Genomic DNA, 18,539 nt, shown 5'->3' with positions numbered 1-18,539 from the left:
CTCGACTTAATCACCCTCACAATACTGGGGGAGCAGTACAGATTTTTAAGCTCGTCATTGTGCAGTTTTCTCCACGCCCCATCGTCTTCCCTCCTAGGCCCAAATATCCTCCTCAACACCCGATTCTCAAACACCTGCAATCTGTGTTCCTCCCTCTGAGTGAGAGACCATGTTTCGCACCCATACAAAACAACAGGCAAGATTATTGTTTTGTATACTTTAATTTTCAGGTTCTTAGAAATCAGACGGGAAGACAAAATATTTTGGACTGAGAAGTAGCAAGCATTTCCGGAATTTAGTCTCCTCCTAACTTCCTCACAAGTATCATTTTGATTTGTTATTGTTGTTCCCAAATATTTGAACTTTGTAACCCTTTCAAAGGATTTATTAGCTACCCTAAGATAATTTTGCCCGCCTGTCTTCTGATGACGAGATACTAACATGTACTTAGTTTTTTCTGAATTTACTTCCAGCCCCACTTGTCTACCAGCCTCTAGTAAAACTTCTGCGTTCCTCTTTATTGTATTTATATCGTCCCCCAATAAATTAACATCATCAGCATATGCCAATAGCTGATGTGTCCCGTTCAATTGCAAACCCTCCTGCCTACCTTGGACCTTCCTGATGGCGTATTCTAGCGCAAAGTTAAAGAGCAAGGGAGACAAAGCATCTCCTTGTTTTAGACCGTTCTTGATGAGGAATGTCTCAGATACATATTTACCTACTCGAATTTTGCTGCAGGTTTCATTTAAGCACATTTTTATTAGACCCACTAGCTTCTTTGGTATACCAAATTCAATAAGAATATTATATAGCACTTCTCTCTTCACAGAGTCATAGGCTTTTTTGAAATCTATAAATAACTGATGTACAGTCCCACCGAACTCCCATTTTTTCTCTAGTATCTGACGAATGCAAAAGATCTGATCAATCGTTGATCTGTTTCGTCTGAACCCACACTGATGATCCCCAATAGTTTCATTCGCATATGGGGTTAATCTTGCCAAAAGAATGTTGGATAGAATTTTGTATGAGGTTGATAGCAGCGATATTCCTCGGTAATTACCACACTCAGTCTTGTCCCCCTTCTTATAAATAGGAATAATTATGGATTCCTTCCATTGATGTGGCATCTCTTCCTTATCCCAAATTAACTGAATAAGCTTATGGATCCTCATATGCAACCCTTTGCCACCTGCTTTAATTAATTCGGCCGGAATCTGATCAATTCCTGGAGATTTATAACTTTTCAACTTCCCAATGGCTAGTTCCACTTCATCTAAGCTAGGTTCTGGCACCAACAGTTCAGCTGTATGCATTTTAATCTGTCTAATATCACCAGTATTATGAACATTTAAGAGCTCGCTAAAGAAATTTTTCCACCTATTCACAATTTTTATTGGATCTGCAAGCAAATTGCCACTATCATCCTTTACCAAATTAGTCTGGGGTTGATATCCTTTCTTAAAGTTATTAATGCCTCTGTACAGGTCTCTGATGTTTTTTTCCTTATTATTTGTCTCAAGTTCAGCAATTTTGCCCTTCAGGTATTCCCTTTTCTTAGTCCTAAAGGTTCTACTAGCCTCACGTCTCACGTTACATAGATTATCCGCATTTGTTTTGTTTGGGTTCTGCAACCATTGAAATTTTGTTTGCTTCCTTCGATCTATTAATTTTGAACATTCTTCATCAAACCACGGTTTATTTTGCTTTCTCCTGTAGTATCCTAGTTTCTCTTTTGCTGAAATTTTGATGCAGTTTCTGACATTTTCCCACTCCCTGTTGATGTCCACACTTTCATTATCCTCATTTGTCTCTAAAATTTGAAACCTATTCGAAATTTCAACTTGATATTGTTCCTTTGCCTCTCCCTCACTTAATTTTTTCAAATCAAATCTTTCTGTGTCAAAATTTTGTTTAGTTCGTCTACTTACTGAAAGCCGCTCCCTCACTTTTGCTACCACCAGATAATGATCAGTGTCGCAATCTGCTCCTCTGAATGATCTCACATCAATTACATTTGTCTGCCTTCTCTTATCTACTAAAACATGATCTATTTGATTGTGTGTTCTGCCATCTGGGGAAGTCCAAGTGTATTTATGAACATCACGGTGTGGAAATTTTGTACTTTTTACAATTAAATCTTTTGACGTAGCGAAGGTCACTGCTCTGACGCCATTATCATTACTAAGTGCATGGAGACTCTCGCTGCCTATTGTGGGTTTGAAGACATCCTCCCTCCCAATTTTTGCATTGAAATCTCCTAGCAGAATTTTCATGTGATACTTGCCAAATGTATCAAATACTGATTCCAATTCTTCATAAAAGCTATCCTTGATATCATCGCTTTTGTCTTCAGTTGGGGCATGAACATTAAGGACAATGATGTCGCACCAACGTCCTTCCAAAATTACGTAAGACAACCTGTCACTAACAAATTCTACTCTCTTAACTGCTGCCCTAATTCTGCTATGAACAAAAAAACCCGTCCCTAGCTGATGATTGTCATTCCCCTTTCCATAGAAAAATGTAAAATTGTCCACTGGGATCGTGCCCTCCCCCTCCCATCGCACTTCCTGCACTGCCACTAAGTCTAACTTATAATTCCCTAATTCCCTACACACTGATTTCAGTGCCCCAGCCCTATAGAGGCTCCTAATGTTCCAGGTACCAAATCCCATCTAAATATAATAAAATAAAATATGTAGAAATTATATACCTTGGTCTTCATATTTTAATTTTAGGTTTTACCTGATGTAAAAGAATGATCCAAATTAAAACTGCTAACAATTTGTTTCCATACCTTTACAGTTTCATTGTAGTTGTCTTTGTGTAGATGGAAGAAATTGCTTGTATCAACACATTGTGAGATAAAGAACTTCATACATTTCTTCCCTAAACAGGTTACAGTTTATTTTAAATTTGACAAATCTCAAGCAATTCAGCTGAAATTTAATAATATTTAAGTTAACATAATCAGCATATGCCAGTTGCAAACCTTCCTGTCTATCTTGGACTTTTCTGATGGCGTATTCTAATGCAAAATTAAAGAGCAATGGAGACAAAGCATCTCCTTGTTTCAGACCGTTCTTGATGGAAAATAAGTCAGATAAATATTTACCTATATGAATTTTGCTACAGGTTTCATTTAAGCACATTTTTATTAGAATCACTAGCTTCTTTGGTATACCAAATTCATTGAGAATATTGTATAGCACTTTTCTATTCACAGTCATAGGCTTTTTTGAAATCTATAAATAATTGATGTGCAGTCCCACTGAACTCCCATTTTTTCTCTAGTATCTGACAAATGCAAAAGATCTGATCAATCGTTGACCTGTTTCATCTGAACCCACACAGATGATTCCCTATAATTTCATTTGCATATGGGGTTAATCTTGCCAGAAGAATGTTTGATACAATTTGCATGAGGTTGATAGAGAAATTCCTCGGTAATTACCACACTCAGTCTTGTCCCCCTTCTTATGAATAGAAATAATTATGGAGTCCTTCCATTGTTGTGGTATCTCTTCCCTATCCCAAATTAACTGAATAAGCTTATGCATCTCCATATGCAAGTTTTTACTACCTTGATCAGAACCTGGAGAGTTATAACTTTTTGACTTTCCAATGGCTAGTTCAACTTCATTTAAACTAGGTTCTGGCACTAACAGTTCAGTTGTATGTATTTTAATCTAACATCATCAGTCCCATGATCATTTAAGAGCTAGTTAAAGAAATGTTTCCACCTATTCAAACTTTTGATTTGATCTGCAAGTAAGTTCCATAATTATCCTTTACAAAATTAGCCTGAGGTTGATATCCTTTCATAAATCATTTATGCCTCTGTACATATATCTGATAGTTTTGCCATTATTTCTTTCAAGCTCAATAATTTTACCTTTCAGATATTCCCGTTTCTTATTCCTAAAGGTTCTACTAACTTCACGTCTTATGTTACATAGATAATCCGTATTCGTTTTGTTTCGGTTCTGCAACATTGAAATCTTGTTTGCTTCCTTCAATCTATCAATTTTGAACATTCTTAATCAAACCATGGTTTATTTTGCTTCCTCCTGTAGTATCCTAGTTCTTCTTTGGCTGAAATTTTGCTACAGTATACCTTCCTACCTTCTATTATCTACTATAACATGACCTATCTGATTGTGTGTGCTACCATCTGGATAGGTCCAAGTGTATTTATAAATATTATGATGCAGAAATTTTGTACTCTTTACAATTAAATCCATTGATGCGGCAAAGTTTGTTGCTCTAACCATTGTCAGTACTAAGTGCATGCAGACTCTCATTACCTATTGTGGCTTTGAAAATATCCTCTCCCAATTTTTGCATTGAAATATCCTTGCAGAATTTTCATGTGATACCTGCCAAATGAATCAAATACCGATTCTACTTCATAAAAGCTATCTTTAATATCATCACTTTTGTCTTCAGTTGGGGCATGAATATTAAGGGCAATAATGTCACACCAACACCCTGCTGGAATTACATAAGAACCTGTCACTAAGAAATTATACTGTCTTCACCACTGTCCTAATTCTGCTATGAGGGGACACCACCTGTCCCTAACTGATTATCATTCCCATTTTCATAGAAAAAACAACATTTTCCACTGGGATCATGCCCTCTGCCTCCCATCACACCTCCCGCACTGCCACTAAATCCAACTTATGCTTCTCTAATTCCTACTCACTGATTTCTGTGCCCCTGCCCTATAGAGACTCTCCAGGTACCAAATCTCAAATCCTTTTTAAACTGCCATGGTCATGCCAAAGAGTCTGTCTGGTTTTGAGGCTTGATAGAAATTTTCATAAGAAGACAGTTTTTTATGGTGAAAGGTGGTTAGCTTCATGCCTAACCTCCAAGCTGGAGGACCACCCCTTGTCAGCTGTCCACTTCTTATTCAATATATCTGCAGCTAACCTCCATGGAAACTGTTCCTCCATCTGCAACCTGAGGACGTGCCATGCCATGGTGACGGAGCCACCAAACAGATTAATCTATCAATATCAGGCTTAATTTTTTTGTCGTGCTTCATGTTCCTCACTCTCTCAATATTCATCAGTAACATGTGTCCTAGTTCTTGGTCTTCATTATGACCAAATACTGATGACATTAACCCTCTGACAATGTAAACATTTAAAATAACCTTACTATGCAGCCATGGCAGGGTATTAGAATATTTAGACTTCACAAATGAAACACATGATAAAACTTGTAAAATCAAACAAGTGTGGAATTGAATGTCCCTACATGGTCCTCTGGGTAATAGAAACCTTGTAATGACATGGAAAACCTTCAGGTGGCAGCACAAAATGATGTGGGGAATTAAACTTGATTTCATTGTTTGTATTCTTTTTGTTTCATGATTGTATATATACATCTATGTCTTGTCTGTGCTGAGTGTCTGAATCAAAAAAAACATCTGAATTCACTGTGTGGCATACAAGACATCAGCATGCAACAATCGTGTCCTCTTTGGCATCACCTAGCATTCATCTCTAGAACCCATCTGGCTTGACATGTGAAATTTGTTTCTAATTATGTGATGAACTGTGCTGCATGACAATCTGAGATACTTATTTGTATTCTCATATCCTTAATGTAAACTTGTCTCTTACCTATGATCATTATCTGTTTGGGGGCTTATGTGCAGGTGTTGAGAAGGGCACTGAACTTGGGGTCATTTTGAGTGTCTCATTAAATTTATGAACCCACTACCTCCATCACTCCCACACAACATTACCAATTCATGACTGTTACTGAAGGCATTTTTGTGTCTTGTGAACATGAAACTGAAAGCCTCATTATTTTCATAATTAATAGGAAAACAAATTCACATGACTTTCTCACTGTGATGTGAGGCAGTGACTGTGTGGGAACTGCCAACTTCTAACAGGAAAACATTCTACCAGCAAATCGGCAGAAAACAGTTGGAATACACCAGAACTCAAAATTTCTCCAAGACCAGCAAAGTGCTGGGTCAGAAATGTAGCCTCTAGCCGAGGACCAAGGGTATGATGTTCTGTTTGGTTAGGGCTACCACACTTGGAACACACCTAGTACGTTCATTTTCATGCAATATTTTGACCACAACCAAAGCTGAATATTCCATAGGCTGTACAATTTGGAGTCTTCCTAAAACTGCAGAATCCACATGAAGTACATTTATATCTATCCAGTTCTTCATCTATACCAACCAACCAACCAACCAACCAACCAAAGAAGCTAACTGAGGGCAGAGGCCTGCGCAAGCGCAAGCATCGTCCCTACCTAGGTGAAACCATTCCTGCGCACAAGACGCATTGCTGGAAATGGTAAACGGTCGTAATATAAGAACGGAAATTTTGCTAACGCTAACGGGGTTTCGTCGTGGCGGGAGCCTCGACCATTCAAACTGGGATTTGTTGCTGCTGATGGGAGGTTATCCTGTCAGGCAAGTTGTCGAAGGAATTTGGTTGGTTGGGTCTCTGGGGTATGAACCCAGAGAGGGAGGGGCCGTTTCGGCTGAAGGCCTCTGCGGCATGGGGGGAAGATCACTTCAGCTGATGGCCTCCATGATCGGGGGGAAGGGTGGCGGGCCGTGCCCCTATTAAGTTATACCCTGGCATTCGCCTTACAACTGAGGAAAGCACGGAAAACCTCAGTCAGGGTAGCCGAGTAGTCTAACCACTCGTTGTGCTGACTTGGCCGTCTTTTGGGGATGGCTTCGGCTGGCCTGCTGAACATCAGTCGCCCTCGGTTGCCCTTGGGTGAACTCTGGCAGCCCTCATTCGGCACGAGTGTCTTCCGAGTTGCCGAACTAAGGGGTTCCCCACACCAGCTAACCTCGAGTCAAACCTCTCAGTTAGTGCTCTGATGTGGTCGTCAACCTTTTTATACCTACCGCCCACTTTTGTATCTTTGTTGATGGTAAAATTTCCTTACTGCCCACTGGTGCCGCACGTACTGCCCACCACCATGAAAGAGGTGCAGCTCGAAGACAGTGATGGCCGGTGGTAAGCCCCGCCCTTGTTTTGCGCACTAAACTCATGCCTTTGGCTATTTAGCTCATTCGTTGCTCCCTCGTCCACGAGTATACTTCGAGAAGTGTCCGGTGAATTATTATCTATATTCAAAGTTTAGAGATGGAATTCAAAAGTAAATTGCAAAAGCATATTTTAAAAAGTGAAACTCGCGAAGTTGTTAGCAATGTATTCGATATATGGAGGAAGAACAAAATTTGTAACAACGGACAAAAAACCCCACCGCCAACCATGAAAGCTTGAATTGCCCACTAGTGGGCAGTAGGGACCAGGTTGACCCCTGATCTATACAATAGGTGGCATTCTGATGTCTTGATAAATTCTTTTCACTTGGTGCCAATTACAGTATTATTTAAAATACGATCTCTCATTACACTTTAATTACTGAATGAAACATACTGAATTGGGATAAATTTCAAATAGGAAGACTTAAAAAAATGACTAGGTGAAACCAAAAGGAGTAATCATAAGTTTCATCACTGTCATTCCACTGGTTCAAAACTATCGGGTGCCTTGAGACATGTGAACATAATTGACTACCAAAAAGTTTAAAAAGATGCCATAAAAATTAGATATGTGTAATAACCTTTATTTGCTAGTACAATTAGTCAGGTTGTGCACCAAAATAAATTAAACCACAAAGGAAATTCTCAATGCTCAGGTACAACGCTGTAAGGTAAATGTTGACTGCAAATAGATGGGGGTGGGGGTGGGGTGTTATATGGAAACATTCAGTCTTCCCACTTTACCAAAATTACTGTTCTTTAAAATTTACTTGAAAATTCATTTTCAAAGAAAGCAGTGTATTAAAAATGTCTCAGCATTGCTTTGATGTCATTAATGCTCACATGAACACCTCTTCTTCAATATGACCTGCTTCCAGGCTTGCCACTTTCCCATACATGTTATAACAATAGTCATAACTTTCTTAATGTTTAACAGAGTTACGTATTGCATTTTCTGTTCCTTTAGCTTCACATTTTCACATACATTCAGACAGATGATAAAAAGTCAAGGTTTATTATTTCTCATGACCAAAGTTAGGGACTTCAATGCATCGGGTATTACAGAATATTTGCTGTTATTTTATTTTGAAGTGTTCATAACATGCTACTTTCAAATTACATTTTAGTAATTGGTGAAACAACACTTTGAGGGAAGGGAATCAAGCACACTGTGCAATGTGTCAAGTCAAGCATTACACATTACAGTGTAGTTCACTATCTTTTATATTTTAGTTTGTGATTGCTTTGCAAAGCAATTATTAGGCTTGTACTTGATATCAGATTAACAAGGTCAGTATATCTACTGCTGTAGAGTCATTAAACAGAAGTAAAAGAGAAGTACTCTTGCATTAATAGCATAGCGTGCAAGCTTAAGTATATTACATCCAGCATCTTACTGTTGCTGTGCTATAATGTAGTAATGTAATCACAACAGAAATACACAACAGTTCATCTGAGGTTTATCACACATAAACCTATCAAAAATCAAGCAAACTTGCATGGTTTTTTAAACACAGTTTGCTACTTCTCATGAGCTGAAGCAAAAAGGCAAGTTATGATGACATGGAATGCTTATGCATATTTGCCATCTCAGTTTGTAGCCATTTTAATGCATCAGGCTTCCCGCAAAGTAATGAATGAACAAAGGAGAGCAAATTTTCCTGTTTTGAATCACATTGTGAAATTCTGAGTAAAATCATGTTCTATTGTTGGGATTACTGCTTGTACAAATTTCAGAAAAATGATTAGGTACATGTGGACTCCCAGCTCACCACCTCCTTCAGTAACAGTTTGGATGATCTTCTTCATTACTTCTGCATGCCTGGCAACAAAACAGAATCGTAAACCAATCAATCTACAGTTGTGTATGATCTGAAGCTTTCATGGCAACTAAATAAAACAAATTCTTCTTGAGCTACCAGCTGTGTCAGGTGGCTGAATGGAGAAAACACCATTTTGAGAACCATCTTTGTCCTTGTTCTCTGGGTACTGAACTTCAGTACCTGGAGGACAACAACGAGGACCTGGCTGGTAGCCCAAGAATTTATTATATCTACAGTTGGATACTATTAAAACATGACCATATTTTGTGGCTACCAGCGTAGCTCAGTCAATATAGTGACTGGCTACAGACTGGATGACCAGGGTTCGATCCCTGATGGGGGGGCAGAGGATGTTTTCCTCTAGCCTCTGTGTCCAGACCAGTTCTGGGTCCCGCCCACCCAGCCTCCTATCCAGTGGGTGCCAGGGTCCTTTCCTGGGGGTAAAGCATGGCTGGGGTGTGATGCCAGCCACTCACCCCCATCTAGTGCTGAGGTGAAGGTTGAGAAGGGGTGTATAGTGGGACAGCTTTACTTTTTTTTTTTAATTTCAGTGGTGAGAAGTAATAATAGAATGACCTTTGCTCCTTTCTAGCTTCTGAGCATGTTTTAAACGAGATTCCATGGAGCTTGAAAAGAAGTTAATAGTATGCTAAGCTAGTCAAGAAATTCCCTGCCTTTTATGGAACCCGAAGTTCTTTTACTATCTTCGCAAGAGCCAGAAGGGGGGGGGGGGGGGAGTTTGAACAATACACAAAAATTAGACATGACCAAATATTAGATACATTCTAAATATATTTTTAAAATACTTTTGGAATGGATGTTGTTCTCTGGGTCATGAGATCTATGGAATATCATTCAAGATGACTAAGGATGAATGACTATCCTCCACTCCCCATTCATGACAAAGATTAAATACTGTGCAACAATGGTTTAAAACCGAAACAGACCAGCAGAAATAATCATCACATACAATGTTATGGTCCACATGTGTATAAGAGCACAGTGTAAAAAGAAATGGACATCACTCACTTGCATGGATGAACAGAAGCCATAGGAGGTCCAGGAAGGTGAGGATGTGTCTCCATTGTCACTGTCTTCTTGGCATGGTCTTGGCTTACATCTTCATACATCTGTTCTACAGTTAGATGTTTTCGATTCTGAAAGCATAACATTTTTTTAACATCTCACATAGCACATACTACTAAATTCTGTTAATTACAATTAATTTTCAAATTTATACAAACTTACCTCATTATATCCAAACAGCCATAGGCGAGGTGTCTGATAATATTTATCATAAGTAATGTGGAGGTCGTAAGTCCTTGTGTGTATGATTTCTCCTCCAACTTGATTTGAAGTGTCTCCAACTGCCTTTTCAGTATTTTGCAGAGTATCCAGAGTTGCCTTTGTAAATTAAAACATGCATATATATCAAAAAATTAATCATTCACACGAATCATGAAAGGCAAAACTATTTTGCACAGCACTGTATTACATGTGAATAGGACAAAGTGGGAGATTGACCCTACAGATTAATGAGAAATTGTCAACTTCATTTGGCATGGTACTGGCACTATTACAAATTCCAGGTCTTGTAAGTGACATCTGATTGTAAGACAGGGTGAAGGGAAAATGCACTTATGTACTTGTAATCTGCCTCCATCATCAGGGTGATATCGCCCTAATGATGGAGACTGCATGGACCTCTGAAATGGTAAAATTCTACCAGACTACATGGCGCAACAACCCAAAAGACAGCCAACTTTAAAGCATCATGTTTTATTACCTCTGTCACTTTCCTTCTTTTAAAACAGATATCAACATGTGCAGACTTTGTGGAAATTTTCTAGATGTCCAATTTCAAATAATGAACAAATCAAGTACATCATATGCATTACCTTATCCTGTTCATCAAGTAGTCCACTCTCTTCAAACTCTTCCATGTCTGCAGCTTCTTCTTCGTCTTCTTCATCATCATCATCATCATCTTTACCATTGTCTACATTGTTGGAAAGTTCAATCTAGAAGCATAAATTTTAAAATTCAACTGATTCAAGTTCAATGAATGCAGCATGGCACTACTATCCTTTTACTAACCTTTGACTCCAAGGTCATTTCAGAAAATTTATCATCTAATCCTGAAGCACCTGTGTCAAAGTGGTGAGTATCTACCCAGCCTCCATCGGGGTCATCAGCTTCTATAATTTTTTCTTGATCATCACAATATTCCATCTGCAAGACAGAAATATATCTTAGTAAGTAGAAACCTTGTAATATAAGTCAACATGGCAACAGTTCAGGCATGAGTTGTAAATACCTGTTTACATCTTCGAGGACATGGAACATTGCGTGTAATAAGAAACTGTTTATTCCGTGGCAGATATGATTTGGCTCGGCCTTCATCACCTGTAGCCCACTGCCATGTTGGACAATGGTGTACTAAATGGTCTCCAGCAGCCACAAATTCTTCAGGAGTCAACACTCCAGTTTCCCTGAACTTGGATTCCTGTTTGGTGACAATGAAAAAAGAAAAATAAACAAACAAAACTTATTGGTTAACCTGGCAAAATTCTTATATTTACAAATACATAAAACTAATGTACAGTACACAACTGTAATCTTGAGACTTGCAAGGAATGCAGGAAGTCTGAAGCTTTAAAGGCAGATACTATTTCCTTCACCCCACTTCCTTGCCCCTCAAGTCTCAAGATTACAGTCACAGACTATATCTTCTCTTTAAAGAACATGTATATTTTAGCCATATACAGAATGCCCACAGGAGATTTTGAGCAATTCATGATTAAGTCGGAATGCAATATAAAGTATCGCTATAAACCCAGAGCTGAATTTATCATCTTTGGTGACATAAATACAAACTTTCTTACCCACAAGGATAAAGGTGAGGTAAGGGATAAAGGTGCATCGCACTTCACGCTACTGCTACTAAGTAGAGATAGCAAGATGGATGACATTGAAGCTAAAAGAGTCCGTAATGCAGAATATATGAGACAGTACAGAAAACATAAAAAAATAGAAGTATTAAATAATGAACATGAAGTTCCCAAAAAAATACCCAAAACTAATGCTGAACGTATGAGGGATAGATAATTAAGCAATGTCTTAATCAAACTATTTACTCAATTGTAAAGCATGTATAAAGGGAATATTTAGAATAAAGCTAATATATAAACTTCCTTTCATTGTATTTATTGCCTAAATATAATTTAAATACAAAGACGTATTTACGTCAGATTCTACGGAACCGTGGTTCCACTGTCATTTTTTTTATAGATTGTATTATGAAAGATCATTATTCAATAAAACCAGTGATAAGTGGGCTGTTTCTCTAATTTCTCTCCGTAATCAATCACTTATAAAAGGAACCTTCCCAGAATAACTTAAATATTCACAGGTATAAAGAGGTGAAAAATCCTGCATCTACAATGACAGTACCCCAGAGAAACGATTTAGAAAAGTCCTGTCAACTAACAAAGCCTTGTACAAATTCTTAGATGAAATCTTGTGTGTCCTTAATGATAAAATGCATGTTGGTAGAATATTCTGTATCCCTGCTAAGGCATTTGACTGTGTGAATTATGACATGTTATTATTGAAACTAAATTTTTATGGAATTAAAGGCAAAGCGGGGCAACAATTTAGATCATATCTTCATGGCAGAAAACAAAGAATACAAATTAAATTCCTAATTCAAATTCTAACTCATTCAAACTGGGGAACTGTAAAACATGGAGTTTCTCAAGGTCTTCTTTTTCTCAAACATATATCAATGATCTCCGCCAAATAATTCTCTCTCTATACTCTTTGCTGATGATACTAGTACTGTTTATAATCCTGATAGTGACTATTTTCTAAATTCTATTAGTGATGTCTTTGATAATTAAATAACTGATTTAAAGCCAATAAACTCACCTTAAATTTTGACAAACTTCTTGAACTTTAGAATATCAAATAAGTAACAAACAACTATTAACATTATAAAAAACACTATTGCCATACGAGTTTCAACCTCAAGAGGTCATCATCAGTGGCATCGTATGGCAATAGTGTCTTTTTTATAGTGTTAATAGTTGTTTGTTACTTATTTGATATTCTAATACACTACACGGTATGCAAAGTTTTAAGATTCTTGAACTTTACTACTAACAAGAAAACAAGTATAAATTTTAATATAGGTTATGGTAATAAAACAACTGAAATTACTTGGTTTATAAACTGATGAAAACTTAAACTAGAAAATGGCCATTGGATACATTATACCAAAGTAACTTTAGCATGCTTTGCCATGAGAAAAGACACACCACTGTTGAAAAATGATACTTTAAAATTAGTTTACTTTGCATATTTCCAATCCATCATGCAATAATCTTCTTGGGAAATTCAACAGACAGAAAAAACTGAGTGCTACTCGCTAATTATCAGAAAGATGAAGGAATCAAATTGTTCAATACTCTTCCAGACAGCATTAAAAGTTTACATCATGATATAAGTCAGCATTAAATGGTTATCTCTTATCTCACTCTTTCTACACTATAGAAAAATTTACTTCAATTGAAAATTATTAAATACCGTATACATTAAATAAATGTAAACAGATGTAATAAGCATGTAATTACAATTTGACTATGCTCAGTGTTCATATTCATACTATGACACGTTCCACATCCTTGGCTTGTACTATGAACGATTTATGAAATCTAAATTCTAATTCTAATTCAATCTGTACCTAACATCATGCACCAAGTACATTTGGACGTCAAGGTATAACAATGTTTACCTTCAGTACAGGTGTCAGATATTCTGCTACGCCCAAGGCAGTTCCTTTAACTGTGTTTATTACGTTCTGCATCTTATGTTGTAATAATCCTTGCAAATATTAGAAATATGAATTTTCGCCGCACGTTACCGACTTCCCTAATATATATACCTTTTTGTCAAATTCAATTTATTACCAAGTTATACTCGAGACTGGTCGTACGAACAAGCGGAAAGTCGACCTTGACAACTACGATCATGGATACGAACTATCGGGATTTTACCATCATTGACGAGGTTTGATATTATTGTATAAGGAATAAATGTGCTGCCATCTGTCAAATAATCCCAGATTCGTAAATGATAAGGGAAATTTCGAATGTAAATAAGTTATTTAAATAGAGTGGTGAAAACGGAAGTAATTTTTTTATTTCAAAGAGAATGAGAGCTGTATAAGTGATTATTTGACTACATAGTAGCCGAATGTGAACAAGAATAAGTATAAATAAATAAAATGGAAATTTGGGTGGGGTGTTCTGGTTGCACTTTGCCAGCACATTTGGCAAGTGCACAATATGTGATGTATAGACAGACGACATGTAATTTTAGCATTAAATGCAATGCAGTGGGAGTGGCAGTCTTTGCTCATCTTATGTTAATGTGACAAGTCCCATGTTCATTCATAATGCATATATCCCCATCAAATATTTTTCCAAAATCCATTTTCATCATTTTGTGTAACTTGGAATGATTTAACAAGCTGGAGTATGAAAAATAATTATTCACACCAGGTTAATTTGTTTAAATATCTTTACAAAGACTTTTAAACATTATGTAAGTATAATTTTTTAAGTGTCATTTAATTACATCTTGTTTAAGTGTTCACTTTGGAAGACTAATATTTCAGCAACATATAAGCAAACACTAAGTATTTTATTGTTAGTTATAGATGTGGGTTTTATTTAATTCTTACTTGGCTACTGTCATATTACTTTTTAATTTTCATGCCTTCATTTGGTTATAGTCACTTTATTATAATGGTTTTATATGTTTTGAGAACTGATAAAATGATATAGACTAATGTTGGACAGGTGAATAAGTTAAATGAATCATGTTCAACAATTCTAAGCAAGTCAGGGTATTTAGGTTAGATTGATAACTCTAATGAGGTTGTGATTTTGTAAAAATGATTTTTTTATGTGAGAACTTTATATTTTGCTGATGGTCTCATATATCTGTTGAAGGTGTCAGTCTTCTGGGTTGTTGCACAGAAGATTACTGACATTTCAGAGGTGCTTGCTGCCTCCATCATCAGGGTAATGAGTAAGCCATGCTCATATAATTGGTTAGCAATATGGGAACTATTTGGACAATGTGAACTTTGGATGAACCAGTTAGGAAGAGGATGAGAGTCATGCTGTTTAGTTATTGCGCTGGTGATAGAGGCAACAGGCACCTCTGAAACATTTGTAAACTTCTACCAGACTGCAAGGCGCAAGAACGCAGAAGACAGCTACTTTGGAAACCTCAAATCCTACATGTTGATCTTTGTCTTCTGGTTGTGAACATGAATGTATATACTGCCTCCAACTTCACAGCTTTTCCTTCAAAATATTGATATCAACCAACAAATCCACATAACATTACAGACCAGAAGGCCAACATTAACATCTTCACTACCTTGAGAATCTTATGTCTCATAAATTTTCAGAAGACTCTGTATGATGTAGTTAATTACTGCAAATATCTGTTGGTGTGAACATTGCTCTTTTCTCGTGCTTGATGTAACTAATATAAATTATTATGTGTAATAAAAAGAGAACATGCAGTTATATTACCCCAACATATATTTTGGTTTAGTCATCATGTTTTTGTTGTTGTGCAACATTTTATTTTATGTGTAGAAATCTGTGAAAAGATAGAATGCCATTGTGAATGGAGCAATTGTGAGAGAGAGAGGGGGGAGAACATAGTAGTAGAAATGTTCATCCGTACTGTGAATGCTATGTCAAATTACTTGTCGGTGTCCGTTATTGAATGTATGCACACACATTATTGTAAAAATTGTGTTATGTCTCAATTTCTCTATGCCTGGTGCCCATACCTTATCTTGTTTGGGAAAATGGGGAGGAGTCAGTATAGTAATTTGGACAACTTTATAAATTTATTTCCTGTTTATGTACCTTGCTATGGTTAGGAACTATGATAATTTAAACAGGGCCATATATTAAATTAAATTAAAATTAAAATTAAATTACTTTGTGTCTTGGGACTTCAGTGGATTTTCCAGAAAATGCATTCTGATCTTTTTAATTGTAGTTGATTCAGGTGTTTAATTTCAGATTGAAGCACTATGTCGAGAGAAGAATTTTATCACCAGGAAGAATATCAGCAACTCCTACAGTCACTGAAGGGGACAGTTGAAGGGCTTCTAATAAGTCAGGTCTCAAATGTATGGAATATATATGGTGGCTTAATTCGATTGCATAATGCAATGGAGAAGATATTTAAACATGGATGTAGAGTTTTCAATCATGATGTAAGACTTTATATTATTATATTATTTGTGTAAAAACAGTGACTGAAAACAGACAGACTGAAACACAAGGAAATATCATTAATGTGGGCTGATTTGTGTATATCAATTTAATGTGTTAAAGAAAATGATTTATGTTGCAGGCAACAAAATTAATGAGTTAACAGTCATAATGTTTTGACTTTTGTTTCAACCCAACAGATAGTGGAAGCTTCTGTTGAGTGTTCATTATAGATACCTAACTGTACACTACATTTTTCTGATCTGTGACTTTTATATAATTGATTTCCTGTCAGTGTTGTGTAATGTTTCAGAAAATACTGTATAGTGTGTGAACAGTCAGTCTGTTGCAATATGAGAATATTGCGATCCATGTAACACATGCAGGTTTTGAAACATTTTAAAATTCTGTGCTCCATATTGTAGTTATGGGTAGTATCACACTCTTTAAATTGCAGTATTGTCTGGAAAAACGCACTGCATTGTCGTATAATCCTAAACAATCCTAATCCTAAATGTTTGAAACTCAAAATGATTTCAGAATACTCAGCTTCTTTATGCACATATCCTAACATCTCTGCCATGCGTAGAAACTCTGCTGGATATAATTTTCTAAAAAACCTTTGAATAGTGTTGTCACATTGCTCTGAACGTTTTTAAGTGATTAAAAATGGAGGACACTGCTTTTGTCATTATCAAGTATCAAGTAAGTAAAGTGGTTTTATGGGCTGGTCACTCACTACTCATAAATGCACATTTTAAATACAAAGAAACCTCCCACATGAGAGGAAGCCAAGGCTTGATTCAGGCTGTTGCGCCGTAGAAAAGAAAAATAACCTGTGATTTCCTTATGTGAGAGAACATGTAAAACACTTTGTTGGATGTACAGATGTTAATAATGACAGAAACTGTTGGCTCAGACCCTCAGTATATTTTCATAGGAGTGTGATTGGTCATGTACTCTGAATATATTTTAGAACTGTTTTACAGTTTATGTCTTTTATGGTTGTAATCAGGTAATGGAAAATTAAAATATATTTGTCCTGATTATCTGACATAAACAGGACTGAAGGATGGTTGGATAATTGAAAATGTCAGAATGTGGAAGACTAATGTAAAATACGAGGGTGAATATCGACTCAATTAAAACTCAGTTTACAATATTATTAAATTATGAAGAAAATATGATATGGAATCAAATAAAAAAATCTCAAATAGAAACAATATTTAACGACATAAATTTGTAATTGAGTTTATTTTTTGAAGAAATTAATAATGGCTATTTGCTTCTGAGCCTGAACAATAATACATCTGTAGTAGCTGAGTATAAAATTAGAAGGTGTATAGTGGGGGAGTGTGATTCAGTTCACTAAATGCTGAGTTGATTATTGATAAGCTGAAACATTCTGACTTGGCATGTTGGATGAAATGGAATATCAGGTAACTGAAGGTTGGATAATCAGGTCTCTGCTGTATGATATGGGAATAATGATAAGTGGTGTGTGTGAATGGTGTTTTAGTGGTTTATGAATGTAATTCAGAACTGTCTTATAATTTATTTCCTTTTGTTGCTGTTATCAGGAAACAGAAAATTGAAATAGGATATGGAAGTAATGATGAGAGTTGTGTCTGAATGGTGGTGTACTGTCTGAACATATTTTAAAAGTGTTTTACATTTTTATACTGTTACTTTAATCAAGGATATTGAATGAATGAATAAATTTATTAAGCCTGTCATCATGAATGATGGTGGAGCATGAATAGAAAGGATAATGAGAAACAGGACATGTGAATAGTGATGGGGAATTAATATCTATCAGTCTCAAGATGTGATGGAAGAAAATGGCAGTATGAATTTATTTTCACAACATTGTTGCTTCATTGTTGTTTACCAAAACAGTATTAACTCCTTTAAGACTTTCATTCTTTTCTTCTACATTTGCTGGTCACAGTTACAAAGTTCAGTAAGTTTGGTTGTAGTGTTCTGTGACTGTCTGTCAGGAGATAACAAGAGCCAACATTCTTTTGTTTTGAGAGGACTTAATTTTTTGAATAAAATTTTTAACAGTACATATTACGTTTGTACCCCTTTGTTTAATTTTCAGAATGAGATCAAATATCTATCTGTTTATCCTGATTTTATTTACTTTTTATTCTAACATCCAAAGCTTTTGCTGTGGTTGTGGTTGGTATTAGGATTGTAATTCTGAGGGATGAACAGCCATTTGCTTAATTCATCAGTCAAATGTAACTTTGTGGGTGATTCTATAGTTTGCTGTAATACACTCATTTATAACTTGTATGGCATGGAATAAGTTTTAATTTATTATCTTTTAATGGAATCATCATTCTTTTT

At 36.2% G+C, this 18,539-nt stretch overlaps 2 protein-coding genes across 10 annotated transcripts in view; one reads left to right on the top strand and one right to left on the bottom strand.

Moving 5' to 3' along the window:
* Positions 1-7,619: 7,619 nt before the first annotated feature.
* On the bottom strand, positions 7,620-13,809 carry Atg3 (Autophagy-related protein 3). Of its 2 annotated transcripts, none has more exons than XM_022076922.2 (7): positions 13,670-13,809; positions 11,192-11,380; positions 10,972-11,106; positions 10,773-10,895; positions 10,123-10,278; positions 9,904-10,031; positions 7,620-8,873 (listed from the first exon to the last, which is right to left on the bottom strand). In XM_022076922.2, the coding sequence occupies exons 1-7, from the start codon at positions 13,739-13,741 to the stop codon at positions 8,723-8,725; spliced, it is 954 nt and encodes a 317-aa protein (XP_021932614.2). In that variant the 5' UTR covers positions 13,742-13,809; the 3' UTR covers positions 7,620-8,722. The 2 variants fall into 2 exon arrangements, with proteins under 2 accessions (XP_021932614.2, XP_021932615.2); XM_022076923.2 differs by lacking the exon at positions 13,670-13,809 and adding an exon at positions 13,509-13,576.
* A 44-nt stretch (positions 13,810-13,853) lies between these two features.
* The window catches only part of Rubicon (run domain Beclin-1-interacting and cysteine-rich domain-containing protein rubicon), a 28,032-nt gene continuing 23,346 nt past the window's right edge, over positions 13,854-18,539 (top strand). For 6 of the 8 annotated variants that reach the window (XR_002545161.2, XR_002545162.2, XM_087352339.1 and 3 more), the window contains exons 1-2: positions 13,969-14,481; positions 15,990-16,186. Coding sequence is in view for 6 of the 8 variants with exons in the window: in XM_087352339.1 (XP_087208465.1) it covers positions 16,001-16,186 (186 nt within the window). In the remaining 2 variants the exon portion in view is untranslated. Of the gene's footprint in view, positions 13,945-13,968; positions 14,482-15,989; positions 16,890-18,539 lie in introns of those variants that run through there. The other 2 variants (XM_022076919.2, XM_087352340.1) reach the window with 2 other exon arrangements.

The sequence above is a fragment of the Zootermopsis nevadensis genome, unplaced genomic scaffold (genome assembly GCF_977971745.1).
Source record: "Zootermopsis nevadensis isolate Lab colony 2312 unplaced genomic scaffold, Znev_1.0 Znev_ptg000021l, whole genome shotgun sequence".
Taxonomy (NCBI): Eukaryota; Metazoa; Arthropoda; class Insecta; order Blattodea; family Termopsidae; genus Zootermopsis; species Zootermopsis nevadensis.
Note: the sequence above shows the minus strand (reverse complement) of the source record. Positions and strands in the feature narration are given on the sequence as shown.

Coding starts and splice junctions, on each gene's coding strand:
- Atg3 (XM_022076922.2), bottom strand. CDS start 13,741: ATGCAGAACGTAATAAACACAGTTAAAGGAACTGCCTTGGGCGTAGCA. Junction 10,896..10,971: donor AAATGACCTTGGAGTCAAAG/GTTAGTAAAAGG, acceptor TTATGCTTCTAG/ATTGAACTTTCCAACAATGT. Junction 8,874..9,903: donor GCTTCTGTTCATCCATGCAA/GTGAGTGATGTC, acceptor TTTTGTTGCCAG/GCATGCAGAAGTAATGAAGA.